Source organism: Phasianus colchicus, chromosome 19, assembly GCF_987193195.1.
Source record: "Phasianus colchicus chromosome 19, bPhaCol1.hap1.1, whole genome shotgun sequence".
Lineage (NCBI taxonomy): Eukaryota > Metazoa > Chordata > Aves > Galliformes > Phasianidae > Phasianus > Phasianus colchicus.
Window position 1 is genome coordinate 8,910,338 of NC_143454.1, and position 17,174 is coordinate 8,927,511.

General features: G+C 42.9%; 2 protein-coding genes across 8 annotated transcripts in view; one reads left to right on the forward strand and one right to left on the reverse strand.

The window, feature by feature from the left end:
- AK8 (adenylate kinase 8) overlaps positions 1 to 10,574 on the reverse strand; it is a 62,969-nt gene extending 52,395 nt beyond the window's left edge. For all 5 annotated transcript variants that reach the window (XM_031601786.2, XM_090121329.1, XM_090121328.1 and 2 more), the window contains exons 1-4: positions 10,413 to 10,574; positions 9,235 to 9,319; positions 5,240 to 5,289; positions 4,479 to 4,592 (exon numbers count right to left, since the gene is read on the reverse strand). In XM_031601786.2, coding sequence (XP_031457646.1) covers positions 4,479 to 4,592; positions 5,240 to 5,289; positions 9,235 to 9,319; positions 10,413 to 10,490 — 327 coding nt within the window. In that variant the 5' untranslated portion in view covers positions 10,491 to 10,574. The remainder of the gene's footprint in view (positions 1 to 4,478; positions 4,593 to 5,239; positions 5,290 to 9,234; positions 9,320 to 10,412) is intronic.
- A 26-nt stretch (positions 10,575 to 10,600) lies between these two features.
- On the forward strand, positions 10,601 to 15,816 carry SPACA9 (sperm acrosome associated 9). Of its 3 annotated transcripts, XM_031601784.2 has the most exons (5): positions 10,607 to 10,738; positions 11,194 to 11,356; positions 13,804 to 14,006; positions 14,393 to 14,540; positions 15,751 to 15,816. In XM_031601784.2, the coding sequence occupies exons 2-5, from the start codon at positions 11,213 to 11,215 to the stop codon at positions 15,757 to 15,759; spliced, it is 504 nt and encodes a 167-aa protein (XP_031457644.1). In that variant the 5' UTR covers positions 10,607 to 10,738; positions 11,194 to 11,212; the 3' UTR covers positions 15,760 to 15,816. The 3 variants fall into 3 exon arrangements, with proteins under 3 accessions (XP_031457642.2, XP_031457644.1, XP_031457643.2); XM_031601782.2 differs by lacking the exon at positions 15,751 to 15,816 and having other exon boundaries at positions 10,601 to 10,738; positions 14,393 to 14,852; XM_031601783.2 differs by lacking the exon at positions 15,751 to 15,816 and having other exon boundaries at positions 10,702 to 10,789; positions 14,393 to 14,870.
- The last annotated feature ends 1,358 nt before the right edge of the window (positions 15,817 to 17,174 follow it).

The window sequence follows — 17,174 nt, forward strand, 5'->3', positions numbered from 1 at the left end:
TCTTTCATCTTCCAGAAAGCTTATTTAAAACAAATTGTAATGTTAAAAAGTTCGTTTTAACGTTAGTTTAATTTTCAATGCAGAAGTTCTAAATGGAATTGAAATGATTCGTCCCAAGATTTTCTGTTGTGGAGTTTCTTTCTGGGATTTCCACTTGCCCACACCTAGGGATGTTTTATAACACGGTATCTGCTATTATTGGGCACGAGAACAAAGACCCTCCTCTACAGACTGATTATTTTCCCACCCATGATATTTCATTCCACTGTTACATTAATTACCTGACAACTAATTAACAACACTCTCCTTGTAGGAAATAGTTTTCACCATCTTGTTAACTCAGGCCTTCATCCAGTGCCAAACTCAGTTAAATTAGCCAGATTAACTTGATAAAATATAAACCTTTGGCATTGGCAGTCTGAGTCAATGACCATTCAGCTGAATGCTCTGCCTCAGCCTCATTCATTTTGCCATCACTTAGAAAAAATGCTGCTGTCAGATTCTCTCCCTCTCAAGGTGTGGAATTATCTTTCACCTGACACTGTGAACTGGACTTGTGGGTTCCCATCTCTTTGTCTAACCAAATAGCCTGATGGACATGATCCTGAAATAAAGCATTTCTGTAGGCTTACATCGTACTGAGGGATGTAAATAGATATGGTGGAAGCGTGGCAGAAGGTTTCCTAGCACACTAATCACAAAACACTTCCACCAGGAGCACTGAACACACCACCACACGAGTTCCTACTTTAAAGTAGAATGGAGAAAGCACTGCAGAAAACAGTCCTCTCCCAGCAGTGGAAGCAACAAGGTGGCCCAGTCAGGCAGTGCTTTCCTTGTTTTGTTCATCTCTGCTGTCCCCAGGCCTCAGCACCTGTGGTAGTGTCAGCCATTCATCAGGCAGCATTCGAGCAGGTGAAAGAGAGAAAGGGAAAGGAATCGCTGCATCTCCTGAAAGTCAGCAGGTCCCACAGGATGGTGTGTCAAAGCCTCCCGTGGTCTCTCACTGCTGGAACCTGGGTCTGTGGCTTTGAGTCTGTCACCTTCCAAAGGTGCATCATGCTGCTATCAGAAACAGCCAGCGTCTTGCTTACTTCTTTGATGTGTCATGTCAAGACGGGCTAGAAACTGCCAGGGGTCCAGTCTGCTAAGCTCTGCCAAAGCAATTTAAATTATACTACCTTCTTTCAGTGCAGCGGTATTCTTAGCACTCTTTTGAGCAGGGTTTATTGCACAAAAACAATCCAGGTGACACACGGGTATTTCTGTGCTTTAGCTACTTCTGCTCTCTGTGGCTCAAACTCCAGCCTCATTTCCTGGGCAGTTTTCCTCCCACTGAGCAGCAGCCTACAAAACCACTTTGAACAGCTGGCTTGTAGAACACCTGATTATTGCATTAGAAACCATCAAGTCCAAAGCATATGTGGTATTATAAAGCACATTTACACGTTACCATGTGAATACATCATGATAAAGTAGGACTTCTCCTCCCAGGAATCTGCAAGAATGAAAATGATACATATACATCTGATGACTAAAGCAATGCATCTGATTGAAGGCACTCTGAGCCTTTCCCAAAATCCAGTTAATGGAAAGACATGCTGCTTGAAATGTCAAACCATCCAAAAGGCACAAGAAACTTGGCTTAGCATTTTGAAAATCATGAGTGTGTACATTTAGCCTGTTTAGAGAAACATACACAAAAAGGATGGGCTTTTTTTAGTTTGATTTTTTTTTTTTTTAATGCATACATAAGAGTGGAACAGTTCCTATTCATTTGCTCACAGTGACTTCTTGAATAGAACACTGACCATGCATAAAAAAGGATGCCCTGGGTTTTCCTCTCTTCTGTATCTTCTAAGAAATTATGAGGATACGATGCAACTGTAGAGCAGTTCTAAATGATGCAGTAGTACACAAACACCTGTAACTCAGTATTGAATTAAAAGCACACCCATCTCACAAGCCCTCAGCTAGCACAGCTGTGTCAGCTTCTTATTTTACCCATCTAACAGGAGAAGTGAAACATGCAGTAGCACATCATTAGACTCCACTATAGGAAAAAACCTGAAGGTGCTTTCTATTAACATTATAATAACTAGAGATGAGGGAATAATTTGCAATGATTTATCAAAAAATGTAGCCTCTTTTTCTGTTCATGGAATATTTATTGGTAGCTCATGGTTCCTCAAATTTATTGAATATTCAAATATTTTACTTCTTTTTGGAATACTTTTACATGCAGAATGATCACGTTTTGCTTTGAACAGTCAATATTTAAAATTCACTACTTCAGCTGTGCTCATTAGTAAGTGGCCAGGTGTGTTAGTAGATGATTGCATGTCCAAATTTAAAAATTGAGCTAAAGAGAATAATCACACACTTTAAATACCACGAATTCCTGTGCTTTTTTCTCTTATTAAAAGTGAACACAAAAGAGATGAAAGCAGAGCTAAAGAGAAGTAAAATATGAGAACAAATATTTGCAGACCTTTTTGTAGCATTTGCCCAAATCTGGTAACATTGGCCTACTGACCCAAAAACAAATGACCTTTGGCAATGGGGTTAATTTAGCCCCAGAAACCTTATACACACTGAACGTTCCTCTAACATTAAATTGTGTCATGTGATCTTCACACTAGACTTTCAGAACCAATCTTAGTTCATGCTTTTCCTCTTTCCATTTATTAAATTGCTTTGGCCAGCTGTACAACATTTTAAATGCCCTGGTTGTATCAAAGATTGTATAAACAGCTATTGTTCTGTTCCTGAACAGACATTCAAAACCTATTAGTGCTAATGGATGTTACGTATGCTAGAGGAATCAAGTTTACTGCTTGTTTCAGAAGAACCTAGGGTCAGTTACTGCAAAGGTAGATGTAACCAGCAGCCATGAGACAGGAAGAGAACATACAGCTCTTGAGATGATACTCTGCCTACATTTTAAGTTACTCTAAAGGTTCAGTTGATGTAGAGGAAGCAAGGAGTTCCCTCTCAGTTTTAGGAGTTACATATGAAGATTCAAATTTGTGTAAAAGAACAAAAGAAATGAGTGAGTGATTTAATATTTAGCATTTAACATCTCAAAAACAAAGGCAAACTGCACAGTGCTGAAACACCAACAAATTCTGCTCTTCAGGCACTCCTCACAGCCCTCACTACCTGATTAGCCTTGACATTTTTGCCTTTCATCTTCCACACCATCCATCTTTCTGAACCAAATAAGCCCAAAAGGACACCCTTGAAAGTACATCTGTATAGTCTGAAATACATTAATAATTAGAGTAATTAAACCAACGGGAATTTTTGTTTTAAATTCTCCCCCATCTAAGCTGAAATTTATGAATCTAGTAAAACAATCTCTAATAATTAGAACTAAAATTTCAAAGTATATATGCTCAGTAATAATCATTTTCTATCATCCCAGTCAAAAGCAAACCTTTTTGCCAGCAAGTTCCATGATTTCAATGATGTCTTTCCTCTCAGATCTTTAAATGCATCACTTGAGGTATCTCCAAACTTCACTCATAAATTCTGTGCAATAGACACTACTCTGTTTTCAACTTAGTTTTCTCAGGAAGCCAAAATTATGAAATTACACTACCTACCACCTCAGCAAATTCTGAATCTGTTGACCAATTCAAATCAAATTTAGTAGGGATACGGAATTCTTCCAGACATGAAATTCTTTCAGTTTTTATAAAAACAAGTGATAAAGAAAAAAAGCAACTCAGAGTGGTGGACTTGCTAGAGACGGTCACAGAAAAACATACTGCTTTCAATGAAAAACCTGGAACAGAGCAAATGGTGCACTCACAGTTGGACAAAGTGCACCCACCTGAGAATGGAATGATCTCCTGAGTCTACTGCTATTGCCTCAGTTTGAAAGCTTCTATAGCTTTCAACAACTGACTGAATTGTCATTCAACTTTTGAGCTAATGCACTGAGTTATTCGTGTCATGCTACAGAGAAATCAAATGTGCTCGACTAAGTAGCTCTGTCAGATCAAAAAAGAGTTCTTTGCGTACATATTTTGTACTGAAAGAAGCCTCAGAGATTAATGCTTACTTTATGGAGATTACCAAATATGCTGAAACCAGAAGGTGCTTTGTTTAATGATATAATGAGACACTCTTTAAGTGGTACCAAGCATTCCTGGGCTTCTCTCAGTTCTGTCACTCATGTCCAAGTTCATGTTTTCAAGATCTGCATTATTCTACATTTTCTTCCTCTCTTGCCCCTAATTCTATGCCCTGACATACTTTTATACTTGTAGATATCTTCTTATCAAGCAGAGGCTACCCTTCTTCTCTGAAGGACCCTGCACCTACGTAAACATAAACTGATATATAAACCCCCCCAGATACAAGAATATTTACTCTGATCTGCTCAACTCATAGCAGTGGAAATCATGGAAATGCCACATAATTCTCCTTCTGTACCACGAGAGCTACCATTATTATATCCTCTTACACACCTGTTTTCTTTCTTTATATGCCTTTGCTTCCTTTGTCAGAGCTAATGTTTCCTTGGAAAGCAAAGTCTCCTGAGAGATACGTATGGCATCCAAATGTTTACAAAGCCGTATTGCCTGAGGAAAGATAAAAAAAGTACAGGATGAAATATCTGGAAAGAAAATGAAGCATTTTTTCAGCAGACTCGAGAAAGAAAGGGAGCTTTCCTCACCTTCAATTTAAACAAGCAGACTATATGTGTAACTTTAAACAGTATCATACAAAGACGTTCAAGAATCTACAGCTTTGAATAAGGCCTTTTTCATCTACCTTACCATAACATGGATTTTAAAGAAGAAAGCATTCTTCCTAGCATGCACACAGCACCATCATCTGTGAAGTTTCTGTGCTCAGCTCTCTCTGTGGCTCAAACACAACTTTGACATTTTCAGTGTGGACAAGAAAGACAGCTGGCCATGCAAACAAAGCAATGTGGGAACACCACAAACTCCTCCCAGGTTCACTAACCCTGCTAAAAAGGCATGCAGAACTCTGCTGCATTACAGCAGTAGCACCACCACTACCCCTGCAAATGAGTTCTTACAGAGCTCATTTGCATGCTCCCATTTAACATACAGGTTATGGTAAATAACCCTCTGAATGCCACCCTTCAACGTGCCTTGTGCTCTTCTATAACTTTGACAATTTTCACAAGTGCTGTGCTGAGTAAAAAAAGCAAGAAGGTACACAGGGAGTGTCAGAGCCCTGAAAACAGCATACTTACCATTGTGGTTTTACCAGAAGCAGGTGGACCAAGTATGCAAATCCTTGGAGCTAAGAAATGAGAAAACATGCGAATGTTAAGATGTGGAATCCAAAGAAGAATCCAGACTTGTTTCCTTGTTATTGCACAACATAACCATAAGCACATTGAAACAATTATTTCAGTAGGAAATCTGCCTGAATGTGAAGCTCAGGACTGGGCTGTGCTGAGGAGAAAGAAGGGGAAACACTCAGTGCCACCTTGGTCTGTCTTTAACCTCCAGGGCTAATTAGACTGATATCCTAACTAAACATGTCACTTAAGCATATTTCTATCTATTCCAACAGATAAATAGTTTATGGGGTGAACCAGTGCATAAGCAGGAACATTTTCTTATTTCAGTTTGACTTCTATTCCCAAAAGATTGATTTAGAGCATATTTTGCAATGAAAAAAAGAAGATAGTTTGTGTTTGCAGGACAAGACTACTTAAAAGTGACTGTTATTGTAATCATAGAGTTGGTGACATTGGAGGGGATCTTTGGAGATCATCTAATCTCTTCTCATTTTCCTTATGAAGTATGGTAGCAAAACCACGAAACTTTGGCAAAGCTTTTGGCTCCCATCACAAAAAAAAAAATGAGACTTTGCATTTTAGTTGCAACTAAACAGCTGTGTCAGGGTTGAAAGAAGATTTAGATGTTGCAAAACTAAGCACTTTTTCCTCTACGCTTTGACAGCTGCCTTCATGTTCTCAAGTCAGTGTTGAAAGGCCTTTTTTTTTTTCCCCCTTCTCTGTATGTTGTATTTCTCTGCTGCACGTCCCCCACCCAAGATGGGGAGAATTCTCAATCCTGTCACTGATAGCTGTAATGTGAACAGAGCAGGGGCAAGGCAAAAAAAAAAAAAAAAAAAAAAAAGGGAAAATGGAGCAACTCTCAGAAAAGTATTTGGGACTTTTTGCACAACCATATTTTGGGCTGCAGTCCCTGGAGCTGTCATTTTCTATTAATGCCTTTGATGTTTTCTCAGAAAATAATAATAAAAAAAAGATCATCTAGAGAAAGGGCTGACAAGGGCTTACCAGGAATAACACAGGTCAGCACAGAGGAGGGATCTGCTCACCCCCAAACCTCTTCAGTTCTTGGTAACCGAGGGAAATACAGTTTCTGATGACAGCAGACATAGAAGGATGTGAAATGTATTTTTATGAGGCCTTAACAGTTATTGGGCAGGTGCAATTTTTAAACATACATGAAACCCAAATTACAGATTCATCTTTACAAAGTTATCTGACTCGGAAGGTTTAAGAAAAAACTCCCCCTTATTGGTTCTTGCAAGTGCAACAGAACTAGTACACAATGTAGAAAAATACTTTAAAAGGATACATCAGCTGTTTTTATCACCTAATTTCTTTCAAATGTAATGTGATTAAATCCTAGGGCTTTTTTTTTTTTTAATCTAACACCTTGAAACTCCAGCCCGATACTTAGGAATTATTTATAAACAGCGTCATAAAAGAGTGCTCGGGTGCCAACACTAATCAACTTCTTCAAACCACTTCAAAGAAAATCAAAAAACCTTTCCATCCACAGATCCTTTTGAGGTTTAACTAGGAGCATGATTTAAAATTCACAAGAAAACCCTTAGGTATTGAAGCTTTAATACACAGCTTTCTTGGACAAACGTTTGATAAAAAACGAAACATACCATTATATACACCATATCATGCTTTAATATTGCCCAGGGCTACTGTAAATGCTCACTTTGTACTAAATCTGGTTTTCTCTCTGCTTAGTGACTCGCAGCAGATGGGGCAGCGTAATTCACTGATTTACTCATTTGCACACTTGTAAGGCTCTTCTAAAGCATTCTCCCCAAACATCTGACACGAGGGCACAAGCAGGACATGGCTGGATGTCATATTTAACCCCCTCCAATCAGCAGACAGTTGGTGCTTAATGCTGCAGGTCCGGACCTCCAGTCCCTAAACGAAGTCAGAAAAATCTGGAAAATGACTTTTTCTGCAGTACCAAATCATATTTCATTCTGTGTTTAGTCTCAATGCTACAGGATTTACTCTTCCAAGCACTATTAAGTTTTAACATCCAAGGATGCTTTTAGCAATAAACAAAATGAATTCTGGAATAATGAAATACGGCTGGACTCTCTGCATTCCATTTAGGTCTAAAAGAGTCTACAATTAATATTAATGCAATAAAATCTGCTTAATTTGTAAGGGAAATTCCTCGTCAAAGAGGAACAGCACACAATAAATGAAGAACATTCTTACAGAACTTTGTTAAATTCCTTTAGAAGTACAATTGTAAAGCAAAAGCCCACAGAAATGCTGCTTGGATCCTGAAGGCTCTATTTATTAACAAAAAACAAGATACAACGTACAGAATTCACATCTCTGTATATTAAAGAATTCTCAATCTTCATATCGTTCGTTAAGAAGGATCACACTAAAGCAGAATATCACAGAACTGGAAGCACAAACCCATTGGTGTGCATCTGACCTAGGAGCTTTCCGAGGCAGTTGTGAGCTATAATCATCATTAGACTTGTTTATATTTTTAAGAGTACTTTAGATCTTATTATTAATTAAAAAGGGTTTCTAACTTCACACCTGGGATAGATGCAGTACTCCTTTTCCACACGTCTCTGTTTGAAATTTTCTCTAGGGCTAAAGCTGTCTAGCAAGGCAGGATCATGAAAATTCATTGCTTTACTGATGGCTCTAATAAGGGGTTTTTTTTCTTCTAAATAGTCAGCACCTTCTGCCATGATCAAAAAGGTAAAATCAACCTTGTTACAGATTTCTGTTACGTTATTTTCCATATAATTTATCTCTAAAACAACATTTAGTCTCTAATTTTAATTGGAGCGCCTTCCCCTTCCTAATAGCTCATTCCAGACCAAAAGCAGACAGCATTTTTCCTCTGACAAACAACTGCTGTAGTTCTATCTTTAGCCTCCAAGAACTGAAGCCACAAAATGGAAGCCCGCCTAAATCCGCTCAAACAATTCTGTGGGGCTCCACAACAAATGTTAGAGTAAAGCAGAGAAATCTTATCAGCATTCTATCAAGCTGAAATTCCTCTGCAAATTGCCCACGGGCCAATAAAACAGATTGATTACTGGTGCTGCCCACATCAGGAAGGGTAGGGCATAATTTGCAGGATTGGATATTTCTTTCTGGTTTTGATACTGAGCGGTGTTTCAATCAACATCCATCTGATCCCTACCACGATGTATGAAGATCTCAGAGCACCTCCAGTGATAATGACTTCATTGATGCTGCAGCAGAACTTTCATAATGGTTTACTCCGGTTTTAAAGAAACATCAAAGCAACATGACACCAGCTATTCCTGACAGCTCACGCAGAACAAAAATTAGAGTTCCGTTGTGCATATCCAAATAGAATCTGCCTAAGGGTGAACAGTTTGTAAATCAAATAATTTGATTGAGTGTACATGCTTTTATTGTGCAGAGTACAGCCTTCCCATTCAATTTACCAGGTTTTGTTATCCACACAAGTAGGCACACTCACTGTTCCTTCATCTGAGATGCCACTGAGCGGTGGAACTCATTAACAACAGCTAGTAACTAACTAATCAAAAACCAGAGAATCTGCCAGCCCAGGTAGAATGGGAAACCAAATTTACACCTGACAAAAGGAGTAATTAGTGAGCTTAAAGACAACAGGAAATATCAGATGGGGCACGGAACACATTAATAATTGATACAATAGAACTCTTTGTTATTCCCTTAGAGGGTTTCATTGTTATAACTGTTATAAGTGTATTTTTTATTAGATTACCCACTTAAAAAAAAAAAAAGATGATGAAATTAAAAGCACTTTACTTATAACCACTGCATAATGCTCAATCCTTTTCATTCCTTCCAAGGAACGGTCTGAAACCTTTTATCCACCCTTTGCCAACCAAAATGCCATTTCTGAGCAGCTCTTTGCAAATAAGGCCTTGCAACGTCTCTCAATTTTCACTTACCATCATCATTGTGCTGCTTTAAATGCTCTATCATAAACTGAATGGGGTCCTCCGGCTTATGAATTAGCAGCTCTTCAAGCATGTTCTGAAAAACAACAGGACAAAGTCAGAGGAAAATTAAAGGGCTCTCAGTCACAACACGATGCAATGTTACAGCAAGGTGGTGATGAGGATCTTATTCACTCATTTTCTTAGGTCCCCTTCAACAGACAAAGCAGGGAATAGAAACCCTATTTTAGAGGCTGAAAAAGTGAAATACGGTTTTATAATAAATAAATAAATGAATTAAATGAAAACCCCACAGCAATTTGCTTTTGCTTATTTATGATACATGCAGAGACCTGAAGGGTTTTGCCCCAGTGTTGTAACAGCTGAGCCAGCACTGACATCAACCCACACAGACAGCACCAAACCAGCCTCCTTAGTGCCTTTTTGGGGCAAGTTAAACCTCTGGCACATCCCTACAAGTGCCCAGCGAGCCTAGAGAGCAGTGGGATAGATGGGGCTCACAGGAAACACACACAACTGCCCCAAACCAACCAATCAAAACCACAAAAGCAGCACATTTCGCTGCTTTAACCTTACTGCTCTCTGTCCTGCCAGAAAACTAGCAGGGAAAAAAGGGACGTAAAGCCCTTTTCTGAACTCTGCTTTTGGATCCTGTTCTCTTATTGCAGAACGGAGGCTGGGGGGGAGCTGAGCCGAAGCCCCTCCAGCAGCACAGATCTCTGCTGACTGCGGCTCTATGGGCAAACACGACTCCATCCATTTTCTCACCAGGAACTTCAGCACAGCTGGGAGTTCTGTAATTAACAGGAAACCTCAAACAGTGCTGAGTGAACGATCTATCTCCGTTTCTATCAGCAGCAAACAGCACAGCACAAAGCCGGCTTCTTGGAAGTTCAGCCCACAGCCATCGCTTCGCAGCGTTTGTTCGAGCTACGAGCCCCGACTGAACAGAGCAAAGCGAGCTTCATCGAACTCCTTCGGGCCGACAGCGACGGACCCTCGCTGTTCCGTGCCCGCATCCTCACCCGCCTCCCCTCCATTTTATTCACTTCTGCACATCGGGGCTCAGTTTGACGCGGGCACTGGAGGCATACGTGCCCACTTTCCCTGTGACGCCGGAGGCTATGAGGAAAGCCGGGCCCCCCCGGCCCCTCCCCGCCCCCGTTCACCTGCAGGAGCCGGAAGAGCCCCTGTTGCTCCGCGTAGTCGCCCACCGACGGCGGCCACGGCCGGGCGGGGGCGTCCATGGCCGCCCTTAGCAACCGTCCGCGGCGCTGCGTTGCTATGGAGTGACGTCACTGCAAGGCGACGCAGCGACACGCGCCGCGGAACGTAAGAGAGGCGTTACAGCCGCCTCGCTGCGCGGCACGCGGTGTGACGTCATCGAACGGCGACGGTTGCTACGGAGACGGCGGCCGCGGTTGCTAGGGACCCGGCTCGCGGTGCGTGCTGAGCCCGGCCCAGGCCCCACCGCCCCGCACGGCCGCACACGCCGGTACGGAGCTGCAGGGGGAGGCCCGGCCCGGTTCTCTGCGGCGGTGAAGGGGTGAGGGCGTTGGAGCCATCTGCGGGCAGAGGCGCTCCGTTTGCCCCGCGCTGCCCCTCGGGCAGTGGTTTTACACGGGCAAAAAGACGACAGCTCTCCCTGCGGCCCTTTCCCAGCGCCGTGACTGATGCAGTGCTGCGTTGTTTACAGCACACCCGCTCGGGTTTATGGCGGCTGATTGTCAGCGGCCCCCCCGGGCTCTCTGCCTCTTTTCCAGCATCGTTACCGCTGCCATGACTTATTGCCTGGGGCCCGGGGACCGCCGTGCTTTGACGTCGTATATCTTCTGCTTTTTTATCCTTCTGGTGGTGCTGTTGCTTTCCAACTCTGCTGAAAAACAGAGTTACACACATAGAATCGTGTCATTTCTAAAAAGGAGCTGCTTTTCTCTCCTTTTCTCCCAGATTCCAACAGAGGGAAAAGATGAATGAGGTAAGGGATACCCTAAAAGTCATAGAAGACAACTACAAGCTCTTCCTGCAGCAGCAGTTCACGTTTGTTGGAGCTCTGCAACACACCCGAGAGAACGCACACGACATGATCAGACCCGTGGCGAGCATCAGCCAGGTACAAAATGCTCAGCACAAAGATCTCTGCTCACGGGAAGGGGGCACAGTAATGAAAGAATGCACACAAACTTGTTACTAATGCTTCTGCATAACTGTGAAGCAGTGGCAAAAGATTAAGCAGAGGAAAGGAACACCTCTGTTAGACTTTCCCATTGTCAGAAAAGGAATTACATCACTCAGCATTGCTGTAGGATTTAGCTTAATGCTGCCATTTCACTGCTGAGGCATAGGCAGAAATACAGGGTATTACAAGCAAACCAGCCCTCCCTCCCCAGCCACACATGGAATCTGTAATCCTTAACTTGTAGTAACCAGCATGCTTGCCTCTTCCCCTGGTATTGGTGCTACTGTATGTTTCTGTAGTGCTTATTAAAAATAATGGCTGTATTACAGAGATAGTATGATGGATCGAGGGCTGAAAGTCCCAAGTGGGCTAAGGTGTTTTCTGGGCTGGTAAGTGAAATGTCATGGAATTTTGATAAGGGGATGTTTTAAGTAGTGCAAACTTCAATCACTGGAAGACAAAGGGGGAAGAAAAATCCAAACAGAACTAGAATAGTGGATGTGAGAAAGCAGAACCCAGGCACAAAGACCAGGAGCATGCCAAAGCCAGACTGAAGGCCAAGCTCTTATTAAGATTAAGAAACAGAAGAGGGTTGACTTTGTTCTAACATACAGGCTTTGTTCCTAACATTGAAGGGGATTCACACAGACATTAAGCTAATTTCTTTTTTTTCCCCAAAAAATAGACATTGAAGTTTTGTATAGCATTATGAAAAGCACAGATATTGCAGAAGCATAGAGCAAGCTTAGACTCTGCTTCCTGGTGGGGTGAAAGACCTGCTTTTTCTAGGGATGAAACCTCCTAGCAACTACTTCATACGTGACTCTGATCCATGGTGTCAACTGTGATACAGTGATGTGGACTCAGTGGTGGCAAACGATACTGCATGGGTAGTCAGTCTTAGGGATATGACCATGTCACCTTAGAGAAAGGAGAGAAAAAGGAAGAGATTGTTACTGGGGAGAGCAGGGAATATTGGTACAGCACGTGGTGGTGGGCTCATGTGGGAACTGAAACAAAGAAATTTCACTGGGACAAAAACAGTCATGCGTTTAGTTTCACTGCCATTCTTCTGCCTTATCCCAATCCTATTTTTAATTGTATAGAGGAGGGCATAGGAATAAAAACAACAAATACCTGTGCTGTCACTTGCTTCGATCAGAGACTCAAATAACCCAGCCTGGCTGTGCTCATGGCTTCAGTCCAGCTGTCCCTGAGCTCCCCATGCTGCAGCTTAAGAGCCAGCAACTGCCTGCTGCAGAACCCGGTGGTCACTGCAAGCTGTTGCACATGTTGTCCTGGTCCCCTCCTGGATATGTAGGTGCATTAACTCTCTTCTGTTGATATGGACAGAAAGAAGTCCTATAATCCTGTTGAATGCTATTCTCTTTAGGACTGTTTCTGCTCAGAGCAGCAATAAAAAAAAATCCTGCCACTCATGTGGACACAACACACCATGAACGCAAAGGAAGGAGAAATGTGTAGTGGAAATGGATCCTTAGGGGCCTTCTTTATTTCTCTTACAAACCTGCTGAGAATTTGCCCTGGTGTATAGCATGGCTGTTCTGTATGCACAGAGCATGCTGGTGTTAGAGGGGTTCCTTCGTTCTTATGCTGAAGTCTTACAGAAAGCACTGAAGGTGTTACAGTCCAGCCATGGCTGCCAACCCTCCCCTCCCCCATGTTTTACATTCCTACCACTCAAGCACTCAAGTCTGAAGAGTCTGTAATGTCTTTGGAGCAGATACTGAATCTCTTGGCAGTGTCTTTCACCACGCAGTGCCATTTACTCTGAGTAACAAAACCATTCAAGGCAAATAGGGAATTGTCATTGCTATAATAGGTTACTAAGGACAACTCGGGTTAAATGGTTTTAATTTTGCTGTCACAGCTAATAGTGCCAAATAAAAAACCATGAAGAATGTGCACGTATGCAAGCACATTCATGCTATTACTCCAAAACACTCCCAGCTTGGCCACCACCCCTATCTCCCACCCCATTCTATGCAAGCAGTTGTGGCATTGCAGAAGACAGAAAACTCCCCTGCTTACACCCAACCCATTTCTGCAGTTCTCATAGCAGAGCTGTGTTTTTGGCTGCAGTATTGCCATACTTCTCTCCAAAGAGGGAAGGAAGGCTTGCCACTGTGCTGACAAACAGATCCATTACCCCAGCCCACTTCAGCTGTGATAAATGACGAGCAAACATCTCAGGCATGCCCTAGAAAGCTTGCTGCTTGCCTCTGTATCATTTTCCATAGTGGCTTTCCTTCAGTCACACCAGAAAGTATCTGCTGATCACTAACCTAAGCAACTTTGCAGCGTATCACAGTGTAATTTAACATGTATGACCCTGCCTTTCCCCATGTTGCACTCTGCAGGTACAGTCCTACATGGACCACCACTGTAACAACTTAACAGACAGGCGTATCCTCACCATGTTCCTAAACATCTGTAATGACCTGAGCAATCTCTGCCACAAGCTGGAAACTGTACATCCTGGTAACAGCACAACCAATGAAATTTTGGAAAGATGCAAGCTGCTCCTTAACCACAGCAATGATCTGAGCACCATCCGAGCTAAGTACGTTTTTCCATCAGCTGAGTTCTATGGCAGCAATTGTGGATACAGGAAGACTGTTGCAAGAATGCATATTCCTACTTGACATCCCTGTTGATTTCTGTTGTAACACCATTCTGGCTCCTCGCTGCTATTCCTGCTCTGTGTATAGTTAATTTCATGGAGAAGATGTTTGTATTTGCTCTTGAACTCTTGCAGGCTGAGTCCAGCAGCCACAACACCGTGTGTGGCACAGCTCCTTTCTCAAGTTCTATCAGTGCCCTTTTGTTCTGGGGTCATTGCTGTCTCTACATCTCCACCCTTCCCCATGGGCCTCAAGGTGGCTCTGCTGGACTCACCAGGGCTGCAGTGCTTGGACTACTCAACGAATGCTTCCTTCTGTCCCACAGATACCCTCACGATGTTGTGAATCACCTGAGCTGCGACGAAGCAAAGAATCACTTTGGAGGTGTGGTGAGCCTCATCCCCATTGTCCTAGATGGAGTGAAGGAGTGGCTGTCCCACACTGAGAAGCTGCCACGGCACATGCTGTGTAATGTGAGTGATAGAAATGCTGTCACTGAGAAGAGGGCACCCCAAGATGCAGCATCTAGGGCAGCCGTTTCCCCCAAAACACCTTCTGTCCACCCTGAAGCTCAGACCCCAGTTAGTAACAAAGATTGCGTACAACTGCAGGGGAATAAGTATGTCAGAAAGAAGCACATGACTGACAGAGAAAATCACTGTGGGAAAGTTAAAGGCCCCTGGAAACCACCTGGCAGACATGCCTTTTAAAGGATTGAAGTTTGTGTATCTTCCACTTAACCGCCTTTAATCAGGTGGCTGATTAAAGATAGTGAAATGAACACTGGAAATCCAAGATCTGAAGAGTTAGTTCTGGCAGATACATCTTCCTCTTCCTTGCTGTTATTTCCACTCTCCTCCTGAAAGCCAGATCTCAACAGAAGCAGCTTTATCATTCAGGTTCCTTTGACAAGTATTGTGGTGAGAGTAACAGTGAGGAGTAATCAGATTCTAATCATACTGGGCTTATCCCTAAGATTTCCCCACCCCAGCTGATCCCATGGAAATCACCAGCTTTTTGGACCAAAGAATCAGAGTCGACAGGATTGTAATGCCATTGGCTATAGGAAGGGTCAGCATGGTTTAGCTGCACTGCCTGGGTTCAGCTGGGTCCTTGCAGATCCTCACACCATCACCAGTAACACCAACCAGAATATTTTCCTTGTGTCCATTTTGACTCCTTTGCTGTCAGCAGAGCTGGAAATATAAAGGATCCCTCCCCAGACCTCTGCAAAGCTAATGGGAGGTCCTTTAAGCATGATTAATGGGAATCTAAGGGAAGCAGAGATTGAGAAAGCTGTGGCCATTTTCAGATAGTTCCCTTCTCTACAAACTGCAAGATAAAAAAATGTCTCTCCCCCTTTTCAAGAAAAAAACCCAGCTTCCTTGATTTTCAAGGGCGTTATGACACCTAGTTCATTAAAACTGAAAGGCACTGGAAATAGTCTCACACTGCTTTTATAACAGCACTTTGCAATTCCAGCACAATACCTTTCCCCCAGTTGCTGAGAGCAGCTTTCTTCCCAGCCCTCATAGGGGGGCTCAGCAGTCACAGAGCCCCCACTCCCTGCAGCCGACATGCATCTGTGGTGGTGCTTTTATTCAAATGCAGTTAGCTACAAACTTAGGATCTCACTAATGCAATGTCTTCCCTGTATCTGACTGCTCTTTTCCCCTCCCACAGGCAAATTAGCTCCTGTTCTTTGCTTCCTGCTGGAAGACACTCCTGAATAAACAATTTCCCCTTGCATACTTGGCTCAGTTTGCTAAAATTGTGAAAAGCTGTTGCCTTACGACCAGATTTTGGCAACAAGCAGCCAAAAAAGAAGGGAGAATTAACACAACACAGAGGAGGGAACATAGTAAGGAATGATAGCTCAGATGAAATAAGAAGTAGTTTTAGGAGCACTGTTACTCCTCATATATCCCCTCTTTTTCTTCTCTACTTTCCTTCCTCCCCTGTCTCCATGTGCTGCTCTCTAATACATCTACCCATCTGGAGAAGAAGCCTATTTTTATGAGGCATTAGAATCCAACTGAAACATGATGAACTCCAAAATGATAACGAATCTTCCTGAGACGACACCGACTCCTGGGCACTAACGGGGCCACAGCAGCAAGATGTGCTTCATTACAGAGCTGTGTTGCAGAGGCAGCTTCGGGGAGGGAAATCAAAGCTGTCTGCAGCTGCCTCATTGTGTTTCGTGTTGCAAAGACAAGTGTCTGATAACAGTTTCTGGCCTGGAAAGTTTTCCAAACCCAGCACAGCTATGTTGACTACAGGGCGACAAGTGTTGGGACGCCAGGGATACAATTCCCAGCTCTCTTTTCTGGCTGTCCCAGTGCCAGCTGCCAAGACATTTCAGTTTGAATATGCAGGCTCTGATCAGACTGCAATTATCCTCCACTCCAGAGCTCCTTTCAGTTCCCACAGAGCACGACAGCACAAACTGCATGTCAGAGCAGTGCCACCAGAGCTGCTGCCTCTCCAGCCCCGCTGTTAGCACTCGTGCTTGACAGAGGTCTGACACACACAAGAAACACAATTCACAGACCTTAGCAGTCGTTTCTAACCTGGCCTTATCCTTTCAATCAGTCTTAAGCAAAATCTGAAGACACAAGCAGGAAAATGAGCACATAAAACTGCAGTCTGGGGTTTGGTAATGACACGACCAGGATCTGTTGGAAAGACACAAAGTTAAACCTCACAAAAACAGAGAGACAAATTACTTAATTTCCATACAAGTTCTCCTCTTCCAGAGTGGATGGACACTTCAAAAGAGAAAAAGATACAGCAAGAATTGTTTTTCTCTCTTACAAATCAAGCTGTTTGAGGCATTTACATAAACAGGATGTGAATGCCAAGCACAGAAGTGCCATAAAGTTTTACTTTAGCCTCTGAGAGCATGAAATCTCAAGAGACTGCTGGCACTGAGCTGATGTACGCCGAGAAAATAAACGCTGTGTTTCTTTCAGACGCTGAGGGCTGCAGGGCAGCAGAGCTTAGGGAGATCCCAGCACCTATCACTGCCTTGGGGTAAGGCTCACCTCTGACTTTTCTAAGTGTGCAAGTTAAGCGTCCAGCCTTACAGCCCCAAATGCTGAGAT

Bases quoted from the DNA above. Each gene is read 5' to 3' on its own strand.
- SPACA9 (XM_031601782.2), top strand. From the start codon at position 11,213: ATGAATGAGGTAAGGGATACCCTAAAAGTCATAGAAGACAACTACAAG. The intron at 11,357-13,803 runs GTACAAAATGCT...TGCACTCTGCAG, and splicing joins CCGTGGCGAGCATCAGCCAG to GTACAGTCCTACATGGACCA. The intron at 14,007-14,392 runs GTACGTTTTTCC...TCTGTCCCACAG, and splicing joins CTGAGCACCATCCGAGCTAA to ATACCCTCACGATGTTGTGA.